The following is a 23082-nucleotide window of genomic DNA, read 5'->3' as shown; positions in this document are numbered from 1 at the left end:
CGTAAAGAAACCTCGACTGAGCTCGCTTCACTCCTCGGCTTAGCACAAAAAAAAAAAAAAAAAAAAAATCTTAACTTTATTCTCTTCTCCTATTCGCTGATTATCACAAACCTCTCCTCCCTGTTTCTTCCAGCACAGAAGAAGGCAGATATATATCCTAGATATTAGAAGAAGAAAAGGGATATATCTTATATATATTTGTTATTTAAATAGAAAATTAAGAAATTAATTTAACGGCGAGGATAACTCCCATGGCTTCCTCCACAATTAGACCATCCTCAGCGTCTTCTTTGTTCAGGCTTTGTAATACTACTAATACCTGTGCTGCTTCTCTTGTTTCTCTTAATCCTTCTTCTCGCAGATTCCCTTATCTTGCCAGTGGTAACCATACTCTTCTTTTCTTCCCATCTGTTTCTTACTATTCGTTGAATTTGCTTTTTTTTTTTTTGTTGTAATTGATAATTCATCTTTACATTTCTGGAGATTCTCTAGTGGCAATCTTATTGAAAGCTAGGGGCTTTTATTTGTTGTTGATATGTGATGGTGATGCAGCTGTTCCTCAATCGCATTTCTTCGGTTTGAGAACTTCTTCTAAGATTTGGAGAGGAGAGAGTAGAAGCATTACAGCTGGAAACATGGCACAGTCAAGCACAGCTGCTAGTCTGTTGGAGTGGGTCAAAAAGGACAAGCGTAGAATGCTACATGTTGTTTATCGCGTTGGGGATTTGGACAGGACTATAAAGTATGTGTTGTTTTTTTATCTCATTTCTTTGTTTTTGCTTATGATGATGATGATGAGCAAGCAACAATCTCATGGTGCTGACGGCAGGTTCTACACTGAGTGTCTGGGGATGAAGCTGCTGAGGAAACGTGACATACCGGAGGAGAGATATGCAAATGCCTTTCTCGGATATGGACCTGAAGATTCTCACTTCGTCATAGAACTCACTTACAGTAAGTGAACTCACTGCCTTTCCGAGACAGTGAGCTTATTATGTCTTCCTTTCCTAAAATTGCCACAATGTGACTCCTTATGTTAAAACAATTCAGTACTTGATGTCTCCGAATTTTTTGTTTTTTTTTTGGGTGTTTATTTTTAATTGTTTAATGCTGCCAGATTATGGAGTTGACAGCTATGATATTGGAACTGGATTTGGACATTTTGGCATTGCAGTTGAGGATGTAATTTTCTATGGCTAAACTTTCTTTCTTAAAATTGTTTTGATTATTCTTAAAACTGCAGTCAGATTAAAATGACGGGTCCTTGAGTTATTCTTTTTCTTACTATCTTCGACAGTCAGCTATTCTGATGGTTACTGAAAAACTTGAACTAGGTTCCATGTTCCCTTTTGATTAGGTTGCCAAGACAGTTGAACTCATAAAGGCCAAGGGTGGCAAAGTGACCAGAGAACCCGGTCCTGTTAAAGGTGGCAGTACAGTTATTGCTTTTATTGAAGATCCTGATGGTTATAAATTTGAACTGTTGGAAAGGGGACCCACACCTGAGCCACTCTGTCAGGTTATGCTTCGTGTTGGTGATCTTGATCGTTCTATAAATTTTTACGAGAAGGTGAGTTATTCTGGCCTGATCAAGCAACCATCTGCTTGCTGATTATATCATGCTAATTGTGATAGTCTGAAACTTTTTTTATGATATAGGCTTTTGGCATGGAGCTTCTTCGCAAACGAGATAATCCAGAGTACAAGGTAACTTGGCCTCATTTGCTAAATGCATGTTGTTCACCATATTCATATCTTGTTTATACTCTGTAATAAATTAGTTTCTTAGAATTACTAAAATTAGGCCTGATTAGTTGGTGTATTTACTTTAGTACCTTTCCAACTGTAAACCTTTTATTTTTCATTGCCCCCAAGACACAAAGAGAACAGTAACTTTGCCAAAGTGTCTTCGAGGAGGTTCTCTAATAGTATAAGAAGTGGGTAGGTACTATCATATAGAAAAGAAGTCTGCCCCAGTCACAAAACTTATCTCGCCAAGACTTAGGAGTGCATGTGGATCTTGGCATCTAGGGTTCTGGCTTTTTCTTTAATAAGTGACATCCCACTCATGCCAGTTTTCTCCCCTCCTGGGATTGATGTCCTGTTCTGTGATGAATGATTGGATCAAATAATTGATATGTAAAGGATAAGAGCCCTCCTTCTTTTGATAATGTAGTACATATATCTGGTACCACGGGAAGGAGCAGAAAAGGATAAAACATTCATGAGATCAAAGTCCTGTAGCTATTCTGAGTGGGAGTGTAGCTCATGTCAAAAGAATATAGTTTTGCATAAAGTTAGTGTGGATGATTTGGATTGCAGTCAGAAAAAAGGTAGGCACTACTAATCTTCGGTTGGAATCTTGTTGAGGCCTCATTCAAGCTTTTATCCTTTATGTGGATGCTCTCGAAGTTTGGCTTGCTGCCTTGTATAAGGTTAGATGGGATATAGGATGAAAACCAACATTTCATTATGACAAAAGAACACTCCCTAAGAGACAATCAGATTATTTTCATAGCTTTCAATGTAGCAGAACCCATAGTAGGCTGCGTTAAGTAGGTGTTACATTACTTTTTTATTATCTCCAATTTCCATATCAAATTGTGGTCTTGAGAAAGAACTTCTAATGGTTTACTTGTTGCTTGATCCTCATGCATGCATTGCTTCTTTGCATTATGTTTCAAATCTTTCATATATTCATGACAAACTGCCATTACAACTTGATCCTTTTTATGTATTTTTAGAATTGAATATGTACGCTGTCTTGCATTTCTAGATCAGTTATACTTGTTTATTTAAAAATTCTCTATACAACCTTGTTTGACATCTGATTTATTGTGCCAACTGACATAATCTTTTTTCAACTACTAGTATACAATAGCAATGATGGGTTACGGCCCTGAAGATAAAAATGCTGTGCTGGAGTTGACATACAACTACGGGGTCACTGAATATGACAAAGGAAATGCATATGCTCAGGTATGGACATTTTTCTTACGTGTTGGAATTGTGTTTTGGTGTTCTCAAAATACTATAGTTGTTTATGTGCCTGTTTCATAATGAATTTATTATCACAGTACTTGATGAAAATAATTGGTTTTTCTTGAATCATTTTGTGATTTTGATTTTTCCTTTTTATCATTGTAAAAGATTGCAATAGGCACCGATGATGTCTATAAAACTGCAGAAGCAGTTAAACTCTTTGGTGGTAAAGTTACCCGAGAACCTGGACCATTGCCTGGTATCAGCACCAAGATAACTGCATGCTTGGACCCGGATGGTTGGAAGACGGTACGAGTTTAAAAAGTTCTTGCCTTGTGTTTCTGCTTGATGACAATTTTTTTGCTATCAAAGCAGTATGTTGGAATAGATTGTACTTGCATTGAATGATTTTATTGGCTTTTCTTTGTCATATCTTTGACTCAGCTGCATGATCTGTTGAGAGTAAATGAGCTTATTTCATCTATTTAATTACAGCACAAGTACTGTTGACATTAAACAAGTTTTATCTATATATAATGTTATTGGTGTATCACTTGAGTTACTACGCAGAGACTTCTTTATGAGAATGAGGATGTCCCTGTGCAAGGCAGGGCTGCTCAAGTTTTCTTGATTTGAATGGTATAGGACTAGATAGTCAGATCCCTGCTAGAATTATAGGTAACTCAAATTTCATTGATGTTTTAGTCTGGTTTCTTACTTTCTCTTACTATATTTGAAACACTGGCCAAGATGAGCCTAGGGTGGCATCTTAATAACTGAAGAGTTTGTTCTTGGGCTTGATTGATTAAAGACCATTACAAGACTTGGATCTTCACAAATTGAAGATGTGAAACTTGCTTGTAGATCATCTGTTATCATGTGTATAACTGCATATTGAATTGCAAATCCTATCTTCAAATGTAAATTTTGTGTCACAAGGAAGAATTTAAGGAACTCTCTGCATCTGTAATGTTTGTTTCGTTTTACAGTTTTTATTTTCTTTGACAGGTTTTTGTAGATAACATTGACTTTCTCAAGGAACTGGAGTGAGTTTCAGGACATCATCAATATGCCATGCCCAACTCTAATCTGGTGCCAAACTGTTGTCCAAATTTATCGCTTGTGAGATAGTTATCAATTAGTGTTTTGTAGATAAACTGGTCTCTTTCACAGGATCGCAATTCGCAGCTACAAACCTACTGGTGGCAGATTTCTCCATTTTGTTTGATTGAAAGAGAGGATTTTTTACAAAATACTTGTGTTTGATCTGCCTGTTTTGAAAGTTATGCAAGCATACCTAGAATACCTAAACGATGTGTATTGTAACAAGCCATCTCTGAGCTCAAGATTGTCAACTGACAGACGTTTTGCATGGAAAATTGAATGTTCAGGGCTCTTATGAAGGTTCATATCATTATACCAAGTGAATATCCAAAGCGTAATATCTTGAATGTCCAAAGGTCTTCTTCAATCGTCTGCCTACTGTACAATTTCTAAATCCTCTTCTCACTACATTTGTTTGTTATACAAAGGGTGCAGGTTTGCAGCAAGAGGTTTGTGTTAGAAGAGCGTGCTCGCCGGAATTAAGGGCCTCAAGGTTCTCAATTTGTACTGATTCAAGATTTCTAATAGAAAAAACAAAGGTTTAAAGACTTGGAAACAAAGCTCTGGTATAATTATGAAGGAAATTCTCTTTTGATTTTTTAAATGAAGGTAAAATGTATACATGCAATACCAATCAAGTAAACTTAGGGTGTGTCTAAAATTGCGATTGTTATTATGGTTGTGGTTTTAGAAAAGTTGTTTTATAGAAAGTACTTTTAGTTGAAGTTGATTTGGAAAAATATGTTGGGTTAAAACTGTGATTAAAATTAAGGTTGAACAAAAAGTAGTTTAATGTGTTTGGTTAAAAAAATGTTTTTCAAATTGAGGTTATAAAATAATTTAAAAATATTTTTAATTTAAATATTATGGATTTAACTATTATTATTATATCATGAAATAAATAATATAGATATCAAATATTTTTTATTATTCAATTAAACTATATGCAATGTCATCACATACGAAATCTATTCAACAATGACTATATTTTTCATGGTTTCTTAAGCACGCAACAATAAAAACTGAATTTTTTGTTGCGTCATCAAGCGATATCCTTCTAATTTTTTGAATAAAACACAATTAAAATAAAAATAAAAATTGAATTTTTTTTAACTAGGTCGGACCCGGCAAGAACATAATTGGAATTGCAATCAAATTCTATAAATGATACGTCATTATGCAATATCTTTATAATTCATGTAGTGTTATTAAATAATATTAAATACTAGTTTTTCGGGTAAAACTCAATTTTTTAAAAAAATATTTACAATTTCATTACGTACAAAATTCATTCGACAAGAACTATAGTTTTCATGATTTTTTGAGCTTACAATAAAATTAGATAAAATATTATTAAGAATATAATTGAGATTATAATATGAGTAAATTTAATTCATCTTAAACTATTTTTTTAACAAAAAAAATATTTACTATTCACGTTCACGAAAATAGTGCGAGTGAAATCAATTAATTGCATTGATTTTTTTTTTAAAAAAAACCTAAACTTTTCATGTGAACAATGTGAGTGAATTAATTCACTCACTTTGGTTTTTCAAAATTAAAAAAAAAACAACTGTTCACTTTAGTGAACAGTGCTGCAATGGAGCATGGCTCCACTGTTGAGTTTAATTTCTATACGATTCTTAGAAACCTGCGGTGTCATGTGCGTCCTACCTACTGAAAGCAGTTTTATTTTGCTTACCAAACATTAATTAACATGGTTGTGGGTGAGGTCGTTTCCAAACAAGCACTTAGTACACTAATTACACAAGAAAATTAATAAAACATCTAATAATCATGAAATTAACTCAAATTTTCTATGCAAGAAATCAAAAAAATATCATCTAGCAATTCCTTGGGTGTAATTTTGCTTTCTTCCTTTTTCTCTACTTATATCATGAGAAGGGTAAATTAAGGGTGTTGTTTAAGCAGTTTTGCTGATATATTTATTTTTTTTAGTTTTTAATTGGTTTTGTCGGGTCAATCAGATTATATTGAATTTTTTTTTATTTTTTTTACCCGATTTGGTTCCTGTTTTGGATCAGTCAAATTCTGGGTTGACTTGTCGGACTAGACTGAGTTTCAAAACTATGCAGAAATTTATTACTATATATTTATTATTAAATTATTCTTTCTTAAATTAACTCACAAGCTCATGTCAAGAAAAAAGTCTCTAATGCAACTTTTAAGATTTTCACCCGCATTATCAAAATCAAAAGTCCCGTTTAAAAAATTATAATAATATTAAAATAAAATTTCCTTCCTTTCAAAAATGAAAACCTACAATTCTTTTTTATTCATGTAGACATTAGATTCTGGACTCCATTTCTAATAATTATTCCGAATTTGAATTCTAATAAGTTAATATTTTTTTCCATACTAATCCATATATTTTTAAATTTAAATTTTATTTTAAATTGTATGTTATTTATTTCATGAAAAAAAAAAGAGAAAAATGAAAAAAAATTAATTTTTAAAAAATCAAATTTTAAGTAAAAACACGGTGTAGCTGCGAAGCTATTCTTCAACACCAGCCGACCCTTCTTTAAAACAAATTAAAAAAAATCGGATCCTCCTTTACTAAGAAAAAAAATCCCTCAAAACCATAAACAAAAGGCCTCTGTCAATCTCTGCTAGTCTAAGCAGCCGCTGGCTGGAGAGGTAAAAGAAAAGGCCGAAACGTCGCCACCCCAAGCAGCTCCATCCTCACAACAGTAGCTAGCCTCACATATTCCCAACTCACCATCTTCATCAAACAGTGACCCCATTACAGTCGCGACTCTAAAGGTAATTTTTTTTTTAATCTTTTTCTTCGTTTTTGTTTACTGCATACAAAAATCAGAATAGAAGAAAAGGAATTAGACGTTTAAATATGGGGGGGTTTTGTTTTGGTCCTTGCATGATGATGATTATCAAATCTAATTTGGCTGTAAACTAATGATGAGCTAAAGTGAGTTTGCTTTTGTCGGTTTCGCACACATTGAGATTTTGCATTATAGTTTTGAACAATTCTGAGTATGTAAAGAATGGATTCGGGTAATGTTGGATGATGTTTGCTTGACATGGACAACGTTGGAGTCTTGAATCAATAAGGTAATATGGGGCTAAACAATGAAAATAAAATAAATATGTTCCCCTTGCTCTCGGATTAACACGATGAATAAAGTGATTTAACTTGGTTTTTTGTCTTTTGATTTGTCAAAAGTGAAATCTTCCAACCTTTAAACTTTGGCTCCAGATGATCAATTTTCATTGTCAAAAAGTTTTCATGTTTTATAAACCATGGAGCGGCAAGATGGTCTAGATTTTGTTAATGTGGCAAAGCTTATGGGGGCTCTTGGTTTTTCCTATTCTTAAAAGGACGCATAAACCCCAACTTTTTGCTAACAAAATTTGCAGATAGAAAGCGCTCTCAAAATGACAGAAGAGAAAGAAAACAAAACCGGAATCATGGAGAGGAAGCAGAAGCGGAAGCAAAATGATAGAAATAAGAAGAATCCAGAAAACCAAAACAATCACAATCAAGATCAAGATCAGAAGAATGCAGTAAAAGAGGATAAGGAGAAAAAAAGTGAAGGAAAAACAACAAAACAAGAAGTTACCTCAGAAGACAACAACAAGAAGAAACACAAAATTGTATTTCCTTTCGGCAATTATAGAAACTACTATGGTTATCGTGTGAGTATTTTAATTTCATTTAATATATTTATTAATTAGTAATTTATGATTTATTAATTATTTATTTATTCATGAGATGACAGATTAATGAAGTGGATGGAGATCCAAGACTTAAGGTCTTTGAGAGGGATTGGTTTCAAGGCAAGGATTGTCTTGACATTGGTTGCAATAGTGGCATTCTCACCATTCAAATTGGTAATTTTTTTTCTTGCTCTTTTTAATTTACATTTCACATTTCAGAAATTAGGCAAAAAGGAATTTTCTTTGTAGTAAAGTTGAAGGGCAATTTATGCTGTGTTTAGTTTTAACATGTTTTGACCTCTAATTATTGCAATACTGGATATATATTGCAGCAAGGAAGTTTCACTGCAAAAGCATTCTTGGAATCGACATCGACTCTGGTAATATTTATATTCAGATTGAAGTTGTGATATTTCAAAACATTCCCTGTTTTTATTTTGAGTTAATGATTGCATATGTTCCTGTGTTATGTGGAAGAGTGTTGAGATTGCTAAACCAATGAAGTTTCTTTCATATATATATATATATATATATATATATATTCCAGATAGAGTTTCAGATGCATATTGGCATTTGAGAAAATTTGCAAGAACAGAAAATGTTGAGAAAAACAGTACAAAGGTTACCAGATTGGATGTTAAAAATAAAGTAAATGGTGCCAAGCATAGTGCATCTGCTTCTTCGGTTGAGACAAAAGAGGATAGCTCATCTTCTAGTAAAGGAGATCTACTTGATGTAGTTTCTTTCCGACAAGAAAATTTTGTTCAGAGTCAGCGTCCATTAGAGAAGCAATATGATACAATTCTTTGGTAAGTTCCTCCTTTCTTTATTTCATGTCCTGTGAACATGTATTTATGAAGGCATGATTAAGAAAAACAGTCAATAGAATGAGATCACTTTATTTTCAATGCTGGCCAACTGAACGGATCTTGACCATAGAGTTGAATAAATTACTGTGTTGTTATTGCCTCACTTATTTTCATTTCATATAGCATTGTCCTAATTCTTTTGTTCATTTTTCAAAATATAAGGTTAAGTCTTCTCAATCAGGCAGCACTAGTAAATCTTCACTGTTTTATCTAAAATCTTTAGAAAAGTGGATTCCTGTCACAGCTGGTCCAAATTAATATCCTTTCATGCAATTGTAGGTGACTGATTCGGTAGTGACCTTACTTGTGACGGATTCAGTAGTGACCTTACTTGAACATTATTGTATTTGTTAAACCTAAACTAACATACTAGGAGGTGCATGCACCCTCTTTAGTTAAATCTAGAGGAACATGGAAAGAGGTGTGTTTACTCCCCTTATTTTTTGTTTTACTACTTATTTTTCTAGATACTGTATCTTGAAATTTGTTTCTTCAAACAAGGCTTTGCTGATAGAAGACAAAATAATCAGAGGGCTTGACTTGCAGAACTCCATCTTTTTTTACCCTTTCTCATTGTGCATGCATGCTGAATGACCTCTTGGCATTTTGTAGGTCCTCATTGATGTACTTTATTGTAATATTGATTCTTTTTTAAGTTTTTAAATGCATTATTTACTTTATTGAGGGATATGGCCTAATGTGATTTATGGTGTGTTTGCAGTTTGAGTGTGACAAAATGGATTCATCTGAACTGGGGGGATGATGGATTGATTACTTTATTTTCAAAAATATGGAGGCTTCTACATCCGGTAAATGTGATATGCATTTATCTTATGCTAAATATTTTTCTTGTCATTACAAAGTTCTTCATGAAATTTGGTTATGGCTGTTTCATTAGCACACAACACTATTTCTGATGTGTACATTGAAGGTTAGTGTCTTACCTTTGGCAGGGTGGCATTCTAGTGCTAGAACCTCAACCTTGGCAGTCATATGAGAAGAATCGACGTGTCTCTGAGGTATTAATCAGTTTTCACCTGGCAGATTGTAGGAACTGGATGTGTGGATATCTTTTTCCTTTACTGAAACAACAGAATAAAAACCTTTTAGGATTGTTAGATAAACGTACTGGATTTACAATGTAGTTAAAATTCAAGATTTTTATCATCAAATTATGAGCTTTTCAACGTGGTTAAGGCATTTTTCCACTTGTGCAGACAACAGCAATGAATTATCGAACTATCATGTTTCGTCCAGAAAGTTTTAGGGAAATTCTTCTGGATAAGGTATGTTTCATGATTTTCCCTGTTAACATGGTTGATTGAACAGAGGAATGGACATTTTATGGGTCTCTTCTGTATCAGTCTCTGCCTCTGTTTAAGATTTTCATGTACATGACATTCTGAATATTTGCAGATTGGATTTAGACGGGCAGAGGACATTACTGATGGCCTGTCAGGCAGCAAAGCTGGATTTGATAGACCCATTTTTGTCTACCACAAATGACCAAGTAAAGGAAGATAAACTAGCAAGCATGAGTCGCCTAATTTTATGCGACGGTCTTGGTTCTTGACGGATCCAGTGTGTGGAATATTTGCAATTGGGGTCAGTTGATGATCTTTAACCACAAACCTAGCCATCAACGCATAGGTTCAAAATCATGAATCAAGTATGCGCAGGTGGTGGCTCAGCTCGTCAATGCAGCATTCCATGTGTGCAATATAGGCAGGAGGAGTAGTGTGGAGGCTTTGTGACCAGTGGGAAGCGTCCAATCCATTATAGGTGAAGGGAATTTGTCCTCCAATTTTGTATCTGCTCCGCTAGCATATATGCTGCGAATGTTACTAATGCTTCGTTATCTAGCTCTATTTCTACTTAAAAAAAATCTCCTTTCTTCGCATTTAGATTTTGTGAAACACAGTTTGAGTTTTCTGGGCGTGTGCTTAACTGAGGGCCCAGCGAGCCTCCAATTCGTCCAGCGCACAATTGATCATCATTGACCCGCGTTTTTGCCACTGGTTGGATATATTTTCTTAACAAAAAAATTTTTTACGCAAGCTTTTTTCCACTTGTTTTTATAGTTTTAAAAATTCCAATTGAGAACTAAAAAGTTTATGTTTGTGTTGATAAATGTAAAAAAAAAAATTATGAATGATAACTAAAAAATAAAACTGGAAAAATTAAAAGATAAAAGTAGTTTAAGATATTTAATTTTGTAAGAAAAAGCATTTATCCGGCTGTGTTTATTAAATTAATTTATTAAAATAATTTTTCATTTAATTAAATAATAATAAAAATAAACAAGTAAAAAAAAAAAAATATTATGTAAAGATGTACATATTAGAAACATATGAGAATAAAAAAAAATTATATTAAAAAAATAAAGTTTATTTATAGAAAAAATTACAAAAAAATATATAGATGAATTACAAAAACCTCTTAAAAAACTAATACTGAAAAATAAAATTAAAAAAACCTTCAGCTTATAAAAAGGGAAAAAATTGAACTGAGAAAATCTCCTAAATCTAGGTTAAACTCTAAAATCCTCACCTTGTTAAATTATAGATCTAATTATAGATCTAGACTCATTTAAAAAGATCAATATAATGTTAAAGAATAAAATTAAAAGAATCCATTTAAAAAATCTATCAAAGTATAAATTAGCAATGATGAAAAATAAAGGGGAATGAAATAGTAAAACATCAATTTTAAAAATGATATATATTAAATAAAACAAAATAAATAGTAATTAAAATAATAAAGATTAAATTGTAGTTTATGCCCCTATAATTAGTAAATATGAAAAATATACTGTTGATTTGTTTATGTGTTATATTCAATCATGTTATTTTTTTTTATATATAAAATCAAATTATTCTTTGTAAAATTGAAAATTAATTTCATGTGGGCACATTTTTTCACCGTGCAAACACAACACAATACTCTAATTGAAACAAATTATAAGGTTTAAAAATAAATGAGCATAAAAAATAAATAAAAGAATATTCAATGACCAAAACAAATAATTGCTAACGGACCAAAAGAGAAAAAAAATAAAAGCCAACCCATACCCTCGAGGAACAATGAAAGAAAGAGTAAATAACCTCATATGAACATAACACAAAAGTATGAGAATGGAAAAAAGAAAAAAAGGTTCAAGATCCTGAACTAATAACTGATCAAGGACTGAAAAGGATCATCCCTGCGCACTATAGCAGGCAGTCCATAGTGCGCATGAGTGCGTATGAACAATGAAAGGAATAATAAAAACCCTTTTGCTTTACTTCTGTAATGGCTAAGTGTTGATCGTTAATGTAATGTTAACTTGGATGTAGCTCCAACAATTTCGCTGTTGAAATCCATAAACATTCGAGCACACAAATGATCAGGAAACAGACTAATCTTTGTCTGCTGTCTGTAAAGGGTTAGGGTTAGGTTTCCTTTGACTGTTCTTTGTATCTTCCATGAGCTTGGCTTACGTTAACTTTCACGCACAAGAAGAACCAACCTAGGGATGGGTTCGGTTCCAGCTGTGGAGGGGGAACAGAAAGAAACTGTCCGGCCATTTAATCGCCATCATGACAATTTAATTATTCCAGTTACAATGGGCGCCATTCCTCCCCCTCTCTATGTGGCCTGAACGGTCTCTAACTATTATGGCAATAATTGAAAGCCATTGTCCCGCTAGTTTAAAACCCCTAAGGATCATGCATCTTATTTCCATTACACTCTCCACCAGACAATGCATTCAAGAGATCAGAATTCCACGGTTTCAAAGCTGTTTTGTAATGTTGAGCAGCGACGATATGGGATTTCCACCCATTCCATTGCAGCCTTGTACTCTAAACCCAACACCCACGTTGACAACTTAGGTTGCATGAAGATTGCGGCCATACGCGGGCCTGCAGAGAAAGAGAGAGGCGGGGCTAAGAGAACCATGTCGTCTACGGTTCTGGAGATTCCGGGCGAGGAAGACTCGTCGAAGCGCTCTAGCACCTTCGAGGAAGACTTTGACTCGATGTCTGACGCAGAGTCCTCATGTCATCATCAGGGACGTCTGGATGTCGTTGATTCAACACTGAACGATGAAGAACGCAATATTGATGAGTTGTTTTACCATGAAGAAGCAAGAAAGAAGCTTAAGTTGTTGGCAGATATGGTCGGAGCTGACACGAAAGAACCTGGGTTTGTGCTGGCTAAAGTTGTGACTGTTTTGAAGAGCTTGAGGAATGGGAGCGGTCATATCCATTTACCCAGAAAATAACTGTTATATATTGGGGTGAATATCTATTAATCCTGGCCTGTCACCCATCTTCTCCGACCATAGTTATAATGAAGACGTCTGGCCTTCTCTTCTTGTGTGTTCAAACGATCAACCCTAAATATCTCTCCAATTGCGGGTGGTGAGAGCATTTTGCTGGCGTTTAAGAATGATTCTTGGTTTGTGCTTTCAGTGTTCTAACTGGAACTCTTGATGGGCATGCTTGCATCTCTTCAAACTTATTTCCATTTTTTACAGGGATGTTTTCAATATTTTAGAATCCGTACTGAGTGTGATCAGGATTTGCCAGATCCAACCCCTCTCCTTATGAAGGAATGGCACGTCTGTATCTGTTGGGCGGTCCTTTTAAATCATTCTATAATTTGTTCAATAATTTAAGTTAGTGCTATTCTCGCTCTATAATCTATTATTCAAATTCCATAATCTACTTTTATTTCCTTAGTAAGTCAAAACACCCCTAATTATATTTTCCATAAATGATATTTGAATTTTAAATGTGACATTACATTTATATCGAGAAATATAGTCTTATAAGGATATTTGAATTTTATCTTTTTTTAATCATGAATTGGGAATAATGCCACACTAATTTAAAAGCAGCACATCTCTACAACCCATTTAAATTGTAAACCATCCTCGGAATTTTGCGAGGACAATCTCGACAAAGAGTTTATATATTATACGTACAGCATTTTTAACATCAAAAAGCCCGTCTAGCTCAGTTGGTAGAGCGCAAGGCTCTTAACCTTGTGGTCGTGGGTTCGAGCCCCACGGTGGGCGCTTTCTGTAGTATTTTCTTTTTCTATTCGCTTTCTACATCTAAGTGTTTTTGTCTAGTATTTTGCTTTTCTATTCGCTTCTATATCCAAGAGCGTGTATGCTGTTTGCTAAAAAAACAAATTATTTAAATTTTATTTTATTTAAAATTAATTTTTTAAATATTTTTGAATTGTTTTGATATCTTAAAAAATATATATATTTTTTAAAAATAATTGCTATAATAATACCAAACACATTATAAGATTACTCATCATATTTTGTTTGCCATGTAAAAAATATTTATTATTGTGGTCAAAATACAGTTTTTTTAAAATTTAAATTTTCTTTGCTTATATATTATTTTAAAATGATTTTAAATAAAATAATAATAAGAATTTTAAAAACAACTATGATCATTGGTTAAAGCAATGATTTTTTTTTTTAAAAGTAAATTATTTTTTCTACACGCATGGGTTAAAATTTAATAACACCTTCTGACATCTCATCGTTTTTCTATTCACCACCCACCACAAGTAACACGAAACATCCTTGAGAGTGATACTGTTTGGCATTGCGTTCTAAACAGTGTTTTATTAAATTTCAATTTTTTTTTTTATAAAACCTAAATACGGTTTGTATTTTTTAGATCGTTTTTATGTGCTGATGTCAAAAATAATTTTTAAAAAATAAAAAAACATCATTGGTATATATTTCAACACGAAAAACTATTTAAAAAACAATCGCTACCATACTGCCAAACATGCTACTCCGGCTATCAATTTCGTATTTCATGAATGCCGCTAGTTCATGCATGATTTCGTCAATGATTCAATGGAAACGGCAAATCCAACAAGCAGGCACTCAGCACAGGTCCCAATCTATTTATTTTTATCAGCCAAGGAATAATTTCCTCCACCCTTATTTCAGCCAAGTCTTCCATACTTCAACAGCAGCACACCCAGGAAAAGCTCGAAGAGAAAGGATCGTTGAGATTTTAGAGATAATCAAGTGTTTCTCACCGAAAAACACTTAAAGAGTGTTTGAAAATGAGATTATTATTATTTTTTAAATAATTTTTTATGCTGAAATATATTAAAATAATATATATATATATATATATTTTTTTAAAAAATTATTTTTAAAATCAGATATCAAAATAATTCAAAACATTAAAACATAGTTTACACTTTATTCTCAAACAAACACTTACCGGATGGTTTCATGGCGACATGAGATGCAAACTCAGTACAATTATTAGCACTAAAAAGGAGGCTTTGCAGCCTCTATCTCAAAGATCTCCCAGCGGAGGCTTCCCCTTTTCTCACATGGTCATATCAGTGCTTCAATGCTACGAGATCTTCAAACTGCCCCACGAGAACATTCATGGCACAGTAGTAGCGGAGTATTCCAAGCCAATGATCTTCAAATAGCATGATAAGCCCCTCAAGGCATCACAACAGAATTCTAAAGAACTGTCCTGGCAAATGCTGAAACCCAGCACACTCATGCTTCCCAATTTTAGTAATATTGTATGAAGAGGCTCTTCAAGGACCAAAGATACTGCCTCAGTAGCTGAAACTGATCATGGGCGTGCCAAAAATCCAGTAGTGTAAATGACAAATTGAAATAGCTGAGAATATTACCAAGATGCCATTCCCCATCCTGTATTCCGCGGCTTTGACTAGAAGCCGCAATTTCATATCATATGATTACCAGAATAAGCTGATTATGTTGCTGGCTCCGTTCTTTGAGCAATTTCAACCAGCCCAGCCTACATAATGATTCTTACATCTGATGCTCCTTGGCTTTATCATGGCAAAGGCTTATTTCTACTTTCACAAGAAAATGACCAATTTCACAATGTCAGTTGCATTAAAGATGCAACTTGCCTGCACAAACATGCTGAAGCAACTACCAACTTGCAGAAATGTAGATCCACCTAATATGCCAGCAGGAAAATGTCTTTAACATCTTCCTGGTCAGCAGTCAGACAGCCTCTTCCAACCCAAGTAATGGTGAACATCAAGAAACATCTGTTTTATGGCCTTCCATTGCCATCCCTGCATGATAATTCTTGGTTATATTCATTCCTTTGGATGCTGTAGGAGAGAGAAAAAAATACCCCAGCAAATTACTAAGTATGAACTAATAATAGAGAGACGATTAGAACTGTTTACAGAATGAATATCGATTTGCTACAGGTTCATATAACCTTGCGCACATCAACTTAATAGAACTGAATAAACTTGTGATTTTCAGCGAACCTGGGCAATCAAGGAAATTATATTTTTAGAACAGAGGTAGGTAAAAATCAAGACAAGGACAGATGAGTCACATCTCAAATGCAGGCAGAAGAAAAGGACGCAAGACAGAACAAAAGAAGGCCAAAATAAGGCTGCAATTAAGAAGTGTTACAAAAAGGAACAGCAAGGGCCATACCAAATGCTTATCTCATTTCTCTTCATCAGCACCTTCAGGAAAGGACCATATGTTAAAAGGGAGAGAGCACATTCAAGAAATAGAAATCAAACAAAAACACATTGTATAACAGATCGTTTGAAAACAACACTCCTTCAAATCGTTCTGGTGACTTGATCACATTTTTAAATGCATAGAAACATGCATCTCAAAGTATAAATCCATCTGTCTTCTACAGCTAGTTTATCTGCATTTAAAAATCTTCAGAAGCAGTAACTTTTTCCCATGTTTATCAAATTTCTGACATATAAAACAAGTGGATTATCAATCCTGTTCAGCTTACACACTTGCATGAAAAACATCTATTACATTTACCAATAACCTAATGTCAAAATGACTCCGATAATTCTCCTGCGTCAGAAAGAATCATGGGGAATTTATGCGTAACATGGAAACAATATTCATTAGAAATAGGGAATTTCCAGTGATTGAGGTGCAAAATGCTCCTGAACTGTTAAGGCTCCAGTGATACCATAGTTAGAGCACATCAGGAACTTGGAACTATAAATCAATCAAAACAAGGAAAATTGTCGTCAATAATCCACATGGAAAAAGGGATTTTTTATATCCCCTGGTGGCAAAAAAATGTGACGAGGGGGGCAAAAGCTTCACATTTAAATTCATTACATATATCCATAAATACAGTATTCTATTGTCATTCATGACATCTATGTACAGGACAGAAACCAGGCTTTGGATAGTCGATATTTTGTAACAACCAAAGTGCTTGTAGTCACCTTAAGAAAAAACAATGTGAGCTGGTGTTCTTAGAGGAACAAGGTACACTGGAGCCCATAAACATGCAATGGAACTTCTTCACCGGACAGAGGTGAAACAATGACTCCAAATCACCAAAGATTTTGCTGCCTCCAATAGATATATCACAAGAATCCTCTTAACCAGATCCATTGCTAAAACATAATGAATGGTATTGCATCAACCATACTGTTAATGGAACAGTATAATTTCATTCCCAGAGGCATGTACCCAAACTTTGTGCACGACTGATGTATGGACAAGAAAAGTTACCATCTTGCTCACTTTGCAGAATGAATGCGTTGCAATGATGATATCCAGCTACTGGAAGGACCAATTTTATTGTTGTGTCCATGAGCAGGGTTAGCACTTTCAGTTGGCAGAACAGGCTTTGAGGCATGTCGTTTTGATGTCCCACCAACTTGAAATGAAGTGGAGGGTATGTGTTCACTCGCAATCTACAAAAGAAATCAATTTTAGAATTCATAATATTTTAAAATCAAACCATGAAAGGCAATTTTGGGGTGATTAATTCACAGTATTCTTTGGCAAATCAATAACACAACACAGAAACAATGGGATTCAATAATATACACGTTGTAAGTAGCCAGAAGACTTATATTCCTGTTAGTGTGATAAAAACATCCTATTTGCTTATTTGGTTGGAAGTATAACTTACGTTCTTGTCTGCATGAATACCAGAAATCAGATTCTTTCCCATCCCTGATTTGGATTGCATGCGTATGCCAGGACCAGTTGATCGCATGATCTCTGATGAATAACAGGCATTATGACTTCCTGCAAGTTAGAACAAGTCTTAGTATATCTAAATAAGAACCAAGTCATCAACAAAGATAAATGTCTATAAAAACATGCAATACATAGATTAATATTTACCTAAAGATACATGCACCTCTACCTAATTATTGTTCCATTCGGAAGCCAATGTCATCAACTGAGTAATTCAGTAAATAAGTTTTACAGATCATCTTTTATGCATCGTAAAAACACTTGATTTAACCACATGTCATTTGCTAACAAAGGGTGCTTGTTGAAAAAAGGGGGTTAAAACCATAGAACTCTTTCCACAAATCAATTCCCAAATCTATGAGAACAAGATTCTGACAGCATTTGATTAAGTACATCTTATGTTTTAAGAGGCATGTTGCATCTTTTGTCTTAAGGAGGGAGCATTTTTAATTTATTGCAACAAATGTTTCTTCAATCTACTCCATTCCAATTATAAGGAGATAAAGATAACAAAAGGCACCACAACATGGAGGAGATTAAATAGACCACGATAATTCAGCCAAGCCTATGCCGAAAAGAATTTGGCTATCATAGGGAGATCTAGCTAGTAAAATGGTGCGTAATACACAAAGGGACTTGTATGGCCGTGAAGAAGATAGGAACTTCTATGTGGCATTCTCAAAATATGAATAACCATCATTGGTTATAGCAACAGTAAAATGGTGTATAATACACAAAGTGCATCAGCAGGATCTAACCTTGATGATTCTCCATGTCTGTCTGCACTGCATGACTGCTACATGCCCCAGGATTTGGCTGTAATATGTAAGGTTTGAATCTTGGTATGAGTATGACTATCCAAATTTCAAACTATTAAAAAATGAGATTTTATACGATTGCAGCTCATGTAACTAAAAAATTGATCCTGAATATAAACCCTGTGATTACTAATGCAAACATTTTAAGCAAAGATGGTTGAGGAAATAAAGAAAAATACAAGAGGCAAGGATACTAACCGATGATCGAGGTTGAGATCTATTCTTTTGTGCCTGCTGATACTTTATGATTGTCCAATCAAACACATAATCAAATTCATATCCTGTCATGAAAGGACGGGAAAATGAAGACACCAATTCAGATACATCAGATGAAGCATTTAAATGTAATTTCCATCCCTCAAGTTCAGAAGACCATAGAGAGAGTATAGCACCACCACTAACACCACCCCAACTTTTTTTCTTCTCTTATAGTTGTGGTATAAAGACTGGATTGATTTGTGATTTAATTTTTAGTTTTTTTTTTTTTTGCAAAGATTGTTTTCCAATGCACAGAGCCTCACTAATAACTATGAAAATACCTGATTAGATCTCTAAGCTCATGACTTGTTACTCCTGTTGGTTAAACATGGAGTAAAAACAAATGGACACCAAAGAACAGGCGCAAGAAAGTATAATAGTTTACAAGAATCAATTTAGACCACTTTGTGGTTTCATGATAAAAGCCTGTGCTTGCAGCCACAAGGAAAGATATCCGGGCAAGAATCCTTTTGTGTTACTAATATATTGCAATACTAACATTTTCTTCATCAATACCTTCATGGGAAAATAGATCACGAAACAAGCGCTTCAAGAATCCATAATCGGGCCGTTGATCAAATGTCAGTGAATGGCAGTAATGCATATATGAAGCAAACTCCACAGGATGGGATTTGCACAGAACCTGAGAATTAAGAAACATATGTTAAAATTATATTGACGCAGGCTAAAGTCTTCAGAATAATTAAATGGAGTTGATTACTTGTATTCACTTATGAGTTGATAACTTCAATAGTAGACACACACCTCAATAGGAGTTGATAACTTCTTTTCACATATTTTGTCATATTTCTGCTTCTTTGTGGCAGCTTTTAAACCCTGCCATGGAAGACTAAAACCACAGGCACAACTGAGTCATTTTATTTTTTCAAAAATCCAAGACTCCAGAACATAATAAGCTACTGGAAATGTGATAACTTGATAATCCCAATACCTCAGCACAAAACAAAGCCAAAACTTCAGGCCCGCTAAAAAGAGAAGCTAAAGAAATTACCTTCCTCTCAGAAAATATAACAGCACGTAGCCAAGTGACTCTAAATCATCCCGCCGACTTTGTTCTGCCACAAACACACAGAATGAGGTGGGATCAGGACTGATGCTAATGAAAAGGTAAAAAAACTAAACATCTTATCCATATACACAGGTTTATATACATGATAATATCTCCTTGCTTACCAATTCCAAGATGAGTATTGCAACTGGCATATCGTGCAGTTCCTGTTAAGTTTTTGTTCTCCCTGCACAGCAAAACAATTAGGAGGTCAAGAATGACGAGGAAATAATCGCTTCTGAATCAAAATTTGCTTCCTGATACATTTATTTTCCTTTCCCCATCAAATTCTCACTAAAGATAGTTTACCTGTAAGGAATATGACGATTGGTTGTTGCATCTCGATATCTTTTTGCAAGCCCAAAATCAATTATGTAAACCTGATGTAAACAAAAGGAGGATGAGAGTGTCTACACATGGTACCCAAGTCTATCAACCAAAAAGAAAGAAAGAAAATACAGGCAAAATCATCACCTGATTTGCCTTTCGACCTAGACCCATGAGAAAGTTATCAGGTTTTATATCTCTGTGCAGAAATCCTTTAGAGTGCACATATTCTATCCTGGTAATCTGCAACAAAAAAAAAAAAATTACAAACCACGATAAGACTAAAAATGGTATAAATTTGAGTACCTATAAGCTGCCTACCATTTGATCAGCCAACATTAACACAGTCTTGAGTGAGAACTTCCTCCCGCAATACACAAACAGGTCCTCCAGGCTCGGTCCTAACAAATCTAGCACAAGTGCATTGTCCTCCCCGTCTACTCCTGACCATTTGATACTGGGAATACCGCCTTAATCAAAACAAATCAAAACTCAATTATAAACATCATCAACCTCACTTATACTACTGATTACATCATTCATGTTATACATACTTCCTCCTTGAAGAATATTATATAACTTCGCCTCGTAAAGCAACTGTGGATGCTTTGTTTTACTGTTCTCCTGCATACCATCAAATTAAATTAAATAGCTAGACAACAGTAGATAAAAACAAAACAAAACAAAACACAAAAAACTAAGTCATGCTCAAAAATTAAGAAAACATACTATCTTAATAGCAACGATCTCAAACGTATCGATATGAGTAGCTGCAACAACACAGACACGCAAGAAAAAAAATAAAAAAATTATCATAAAAAAAATTAGCTTAACATGCATGCAAAATAATAATACTAGTAGCAATTTACCTAGATATATTTCACCGAAGGATCCACTGCCGATCTTGCGGCCAAGCTTGTACTTTCCACCGATGATCCGTTCCATATCAGAGCTAAAAAAAAAGGATAAATTATATGTAATTTTTTTATGGATCTAAAACTCAAAATTGAAGAGTTGTGGTAAACGGAAAGCAGAGGAGACAAGAAAAGCAGAGAGAGAGAGAGATGGTGGATGTGGTGGGAGGTGGCTTTGCCTGGAGCTTTCGTGGATTTGTCGAGGAGGATACGAAAATAAATAAAAGATAGTAAATATCGAGGGTAGTTTTGGGATTTGCATCTGTTGTTGACTACTGACTTCACATATTTCGTCAAAAGCCAATTTGGCAACTGTAATTTGATTTGAGGCAGGCGGCAGTTTCATTTATTTTTCAATTAATTCCCGCAAATTTTATTCCTAATTTGTCAGTTTAAAAACTGGCAGCGGCGCTAGGGCTCTATCCGCTGATTTGTTCCTACCTTAATATACTGCTACCGTGCTACGTTGATGATGGAAAGTAGATTCGTGTCGTGCGTGAGAGTTCAAGGGTGACGCGGAGGGACGTGATTGGCTGGCAGAGAGCGTGTGGGAGAATGATGTACTTGTGCTAGGTGAGCTGGCAGGACCACGGTTGTCTTGGAGTGATAGGAGAGTGTGTGAGAATGATAGGGGCGCGGGTGCTCTCATCGTGCCAATGAGGTTTTGCTCGGCCGTGTGGCCCATGATTCATGGTGATGAACAGCAGAACGTGTTTTCATGCCGGTGTCCTCCCAATGAACAAAACAAACAATCACATTAACTTTTGTGTGATAATGGGTTAAATGCTGAAATATAGTAAATAAATAAATAATTTCCCTTGAAAATAGATACAATTCACTATTCACTACTAAAGTAACGTATATGACTTTTTTTTTAAAAAAGTGTTTATCTTAAAATCATGAATATTTTTATCTTTTCACTATTAGTTATTATAGGCTTGTTTAGAGATATTTTTGTATTTTTAATATTCTAATGAATAATAAATTAACTATAATGCCCCCCAAATAAAAAACCAATATTGTAGGGTAGGGGTTTTGAAGACCTTTTATTTTTTTTATACACTATTAAAATACAAATATGCTTCTGATACCAAAAAATAGTCATGGAATTAGGGGGTAGTGGGGTCTTTTTGTCTCGAATGTATTGTTAATTGTTGATATTTTATCAAGGATAATAATATAAATTATCATTTATATTATTTTTTTAATTCAAAAAATTTAAGTTGCCACACATTTTAGGTATTATATGTGATGACTCGTGTTGAAAAATATGTTTTTTATTATCTTATTTTATTCCTTTTTATTTCCTTTTCTTTTATGTATGGTGTGTCTTCTATGATGTCCAATTTATCATTAATTATCTTTTATTATTATTATTTCTCTCTCTTACCCCGATGAATGCACTTTGATTTTCATTGTTATTGGTGTTTTATATTAAATCTTATATGGATTTGATTTTTATCATTTTTTTCATAAAAGTTTTATTTATTTTTAATTTAAATTATAATTCTAATTTTCATATACTAAAAAATATATATTTTAAAAGACATGGGAAAAATGTTGTTTTCCACGCCACTGTTCAATAAAAGACAAATCATGGTGGTTGCCACAATAATTTTATTTTTTTCATTTGGTCCCCTTTTTTTTTCTAATTACATATTTATATGCTCAAATTGATGGCCAATTAAAGCATATTTATTAAGAAAGTGCAAGATTCAAAGATAAAAGACTAGACTGAAAAACACATAAAAATGAGATGGTTTTTTTAAACTCGGGGCTAAACATATATTTTGGTCTTCTAACTTTTTAAATTATAAAATTTTAGTCCCTAATAATTTATGAAATTCAATTTTGATCCCAAACTTTTTTTTTCCTTATTTCTTGGTCCTTGGTTTGAGAGAGGAAAAAAGAAAGTGGCTGAATTCTGGTATTAGAGAGAGAATGTCTAGGTTAAGATCGATTTCAACCATGAAAACGGGTGATTTCAGTGTCAACGAGTTTCTTTTGGTTATAACCC

The 23082-nt window shown here is 34.0% G+C and overlaps 3 protein-coding genes and 1 non-coding gene across 9 annotated transcripts; 3 read left to right on the top strand and 1 right to left on the bottom strand.

The window, feature by feature from the left end:
- On the top strand, positions 1-4405 carry LOC118051635 (probable lactoylglutathione lyase, chloroplastic). 2 transcript variants are annotated; one of them, XM_035062334.2, is made up of 10 exons: positions 1-381; positions 553-742; positions 830-954; positions 1118-1182; positions 1358-1570; positions 1660-1707; positions 2872-2979; positions 3151-3291; positions 3991-4074; positions 4156-4405. In XM_035062334.2, the coding sequence occupies exons 1-9, from the start codon at positions 252-254 to the stop codon at positions 4030-4032; spliced, it is 1062 nt and encodes a 353-aa protein (XP_034918225.1). In that variant the 5' UTR covers positions 1-251; the 3' UTR covers positions 4033-4074; positions 4156-4405. The 2 variants fall into 2 exon arrangements, with proteins under 2 accessions (XP_034918225.1, XP_034918224.1); XM_035062333.2 differs by having other exon boundaries at positions 2-381; positions 3991-4405.
- Positions 4406-6606: 2201 nt separating this feature from the next.
- On the top strand, positions 6607-10714 carry LOC118051636 (probable RNA methyltransferase At5g51130). 2 transcript variants are annotated; one of them, XR_012168595.1, is made up of 10 exons: positions 6607-6873; positions 7486-7764; positions 7848-7959; positions 8118-8165; positions 8333-8594; positions 9376-9463; positions 9608-9673; positions 9872-9940; positions 10071-10259; positions 10334-10714. XR_012168595.1 is itself a non-coding variant. In XM_035062335.2 (9 exons), the coding sequence occupies exons 2-9, from the start codon at positions 7504-7506 to the stop codon at positions 10158-10160; spliced, it is 996 nt and encodes a 331-aa protein (XP_034918226.1). In that variant the 5' UTR covers positions 6608-6873; positions 7486-7503; the 3' UTR covers positions 10161-10714. The 2 variants fall into 2 exon arrangements, 1 of the variants encoding a protein (XP_034918226.1); XM_035062335.2 differs by having other exon boundaries at positions 6608-6873; positions 10071-10714.
- A 2929-nt stretch (positions 10715-13643) lies between these two features.
- On the top strand, positions 13644-13716 carry TRNAK-CUU (transfer RNA lysine (anticodon CUU)). Its single transcript has one exon. It is a non-coding gene; the product is annotated as a tRNA-Lys (tRNA).
- A 1128-nt stretch (positions 13717-14844) lies between these two features.
- LOC118051637 (casein kinase 1-like protein 3) lies at positions 14845-21277 on the bottom strand. Of its 4 annotated transcripts, none has more exons than XR_012168683.1 (16): positions 21021-21277; positions 20881-20921; positions 20706-20775; positions 20473-20621; positions 20299-20394; positions 20134-20204; positions 19950-20011; positions 19768-19831; positions 19521-19605; positions 19272-19398; positions 18696-18778; positions 18438-18495; positions 17609-17727; positions 17203-17387; positions 15615-15755; positions 14845-15524 (listed from the first exon to the last, which is right to left on the bottom strand). XR_012168683.1 is itself a non-coding variant. In XM_073406314.1 (16 exons), the coding sequence occupies exons 1-14, from the start codon at positions 21094-21096 to the stop codon at positions 17211-17213; spliced, it is 1278 nt and encodes a 425-aa protein (XP_073262415.1). In that variant the 5' UTR covers positions 21097-21277; the 3' UTR covers positions 14845-15755; positions 16135-16166; positions 17203-17210. The 4 variants fall into 4 exon arrangements, 3 of the variants coding, with proteins under 3 accessions (XP_073262415.1, XP_073262414.1, XP_034918228.1); XM_073406314.1 differs by adding an exon at positions 16135-16166 and having other exon boundaries at positions 14845-15755; XM_073406313.1 differs by having other exon boundaries at positions 14845-15755.
- Positions 21278-23082: the final 1805 nt, after the last annotated feature.

The sequence above is a fragment of the Populus alba genome, chromosome 18 (assembly GCF_005239225.2).
Source record: "Populus alba chromosome 18, ASM523922v2, whole genome shotgun sequence".
NCBI lineage: Eukaryota > Viridiplantae > Streptophyta > Magnoliopsida > Malpighiales > Salicaceae > Populus > Populus alba.
This window is presented reverse-complemented; position numbering and strand designations above follow the sequence as displayed.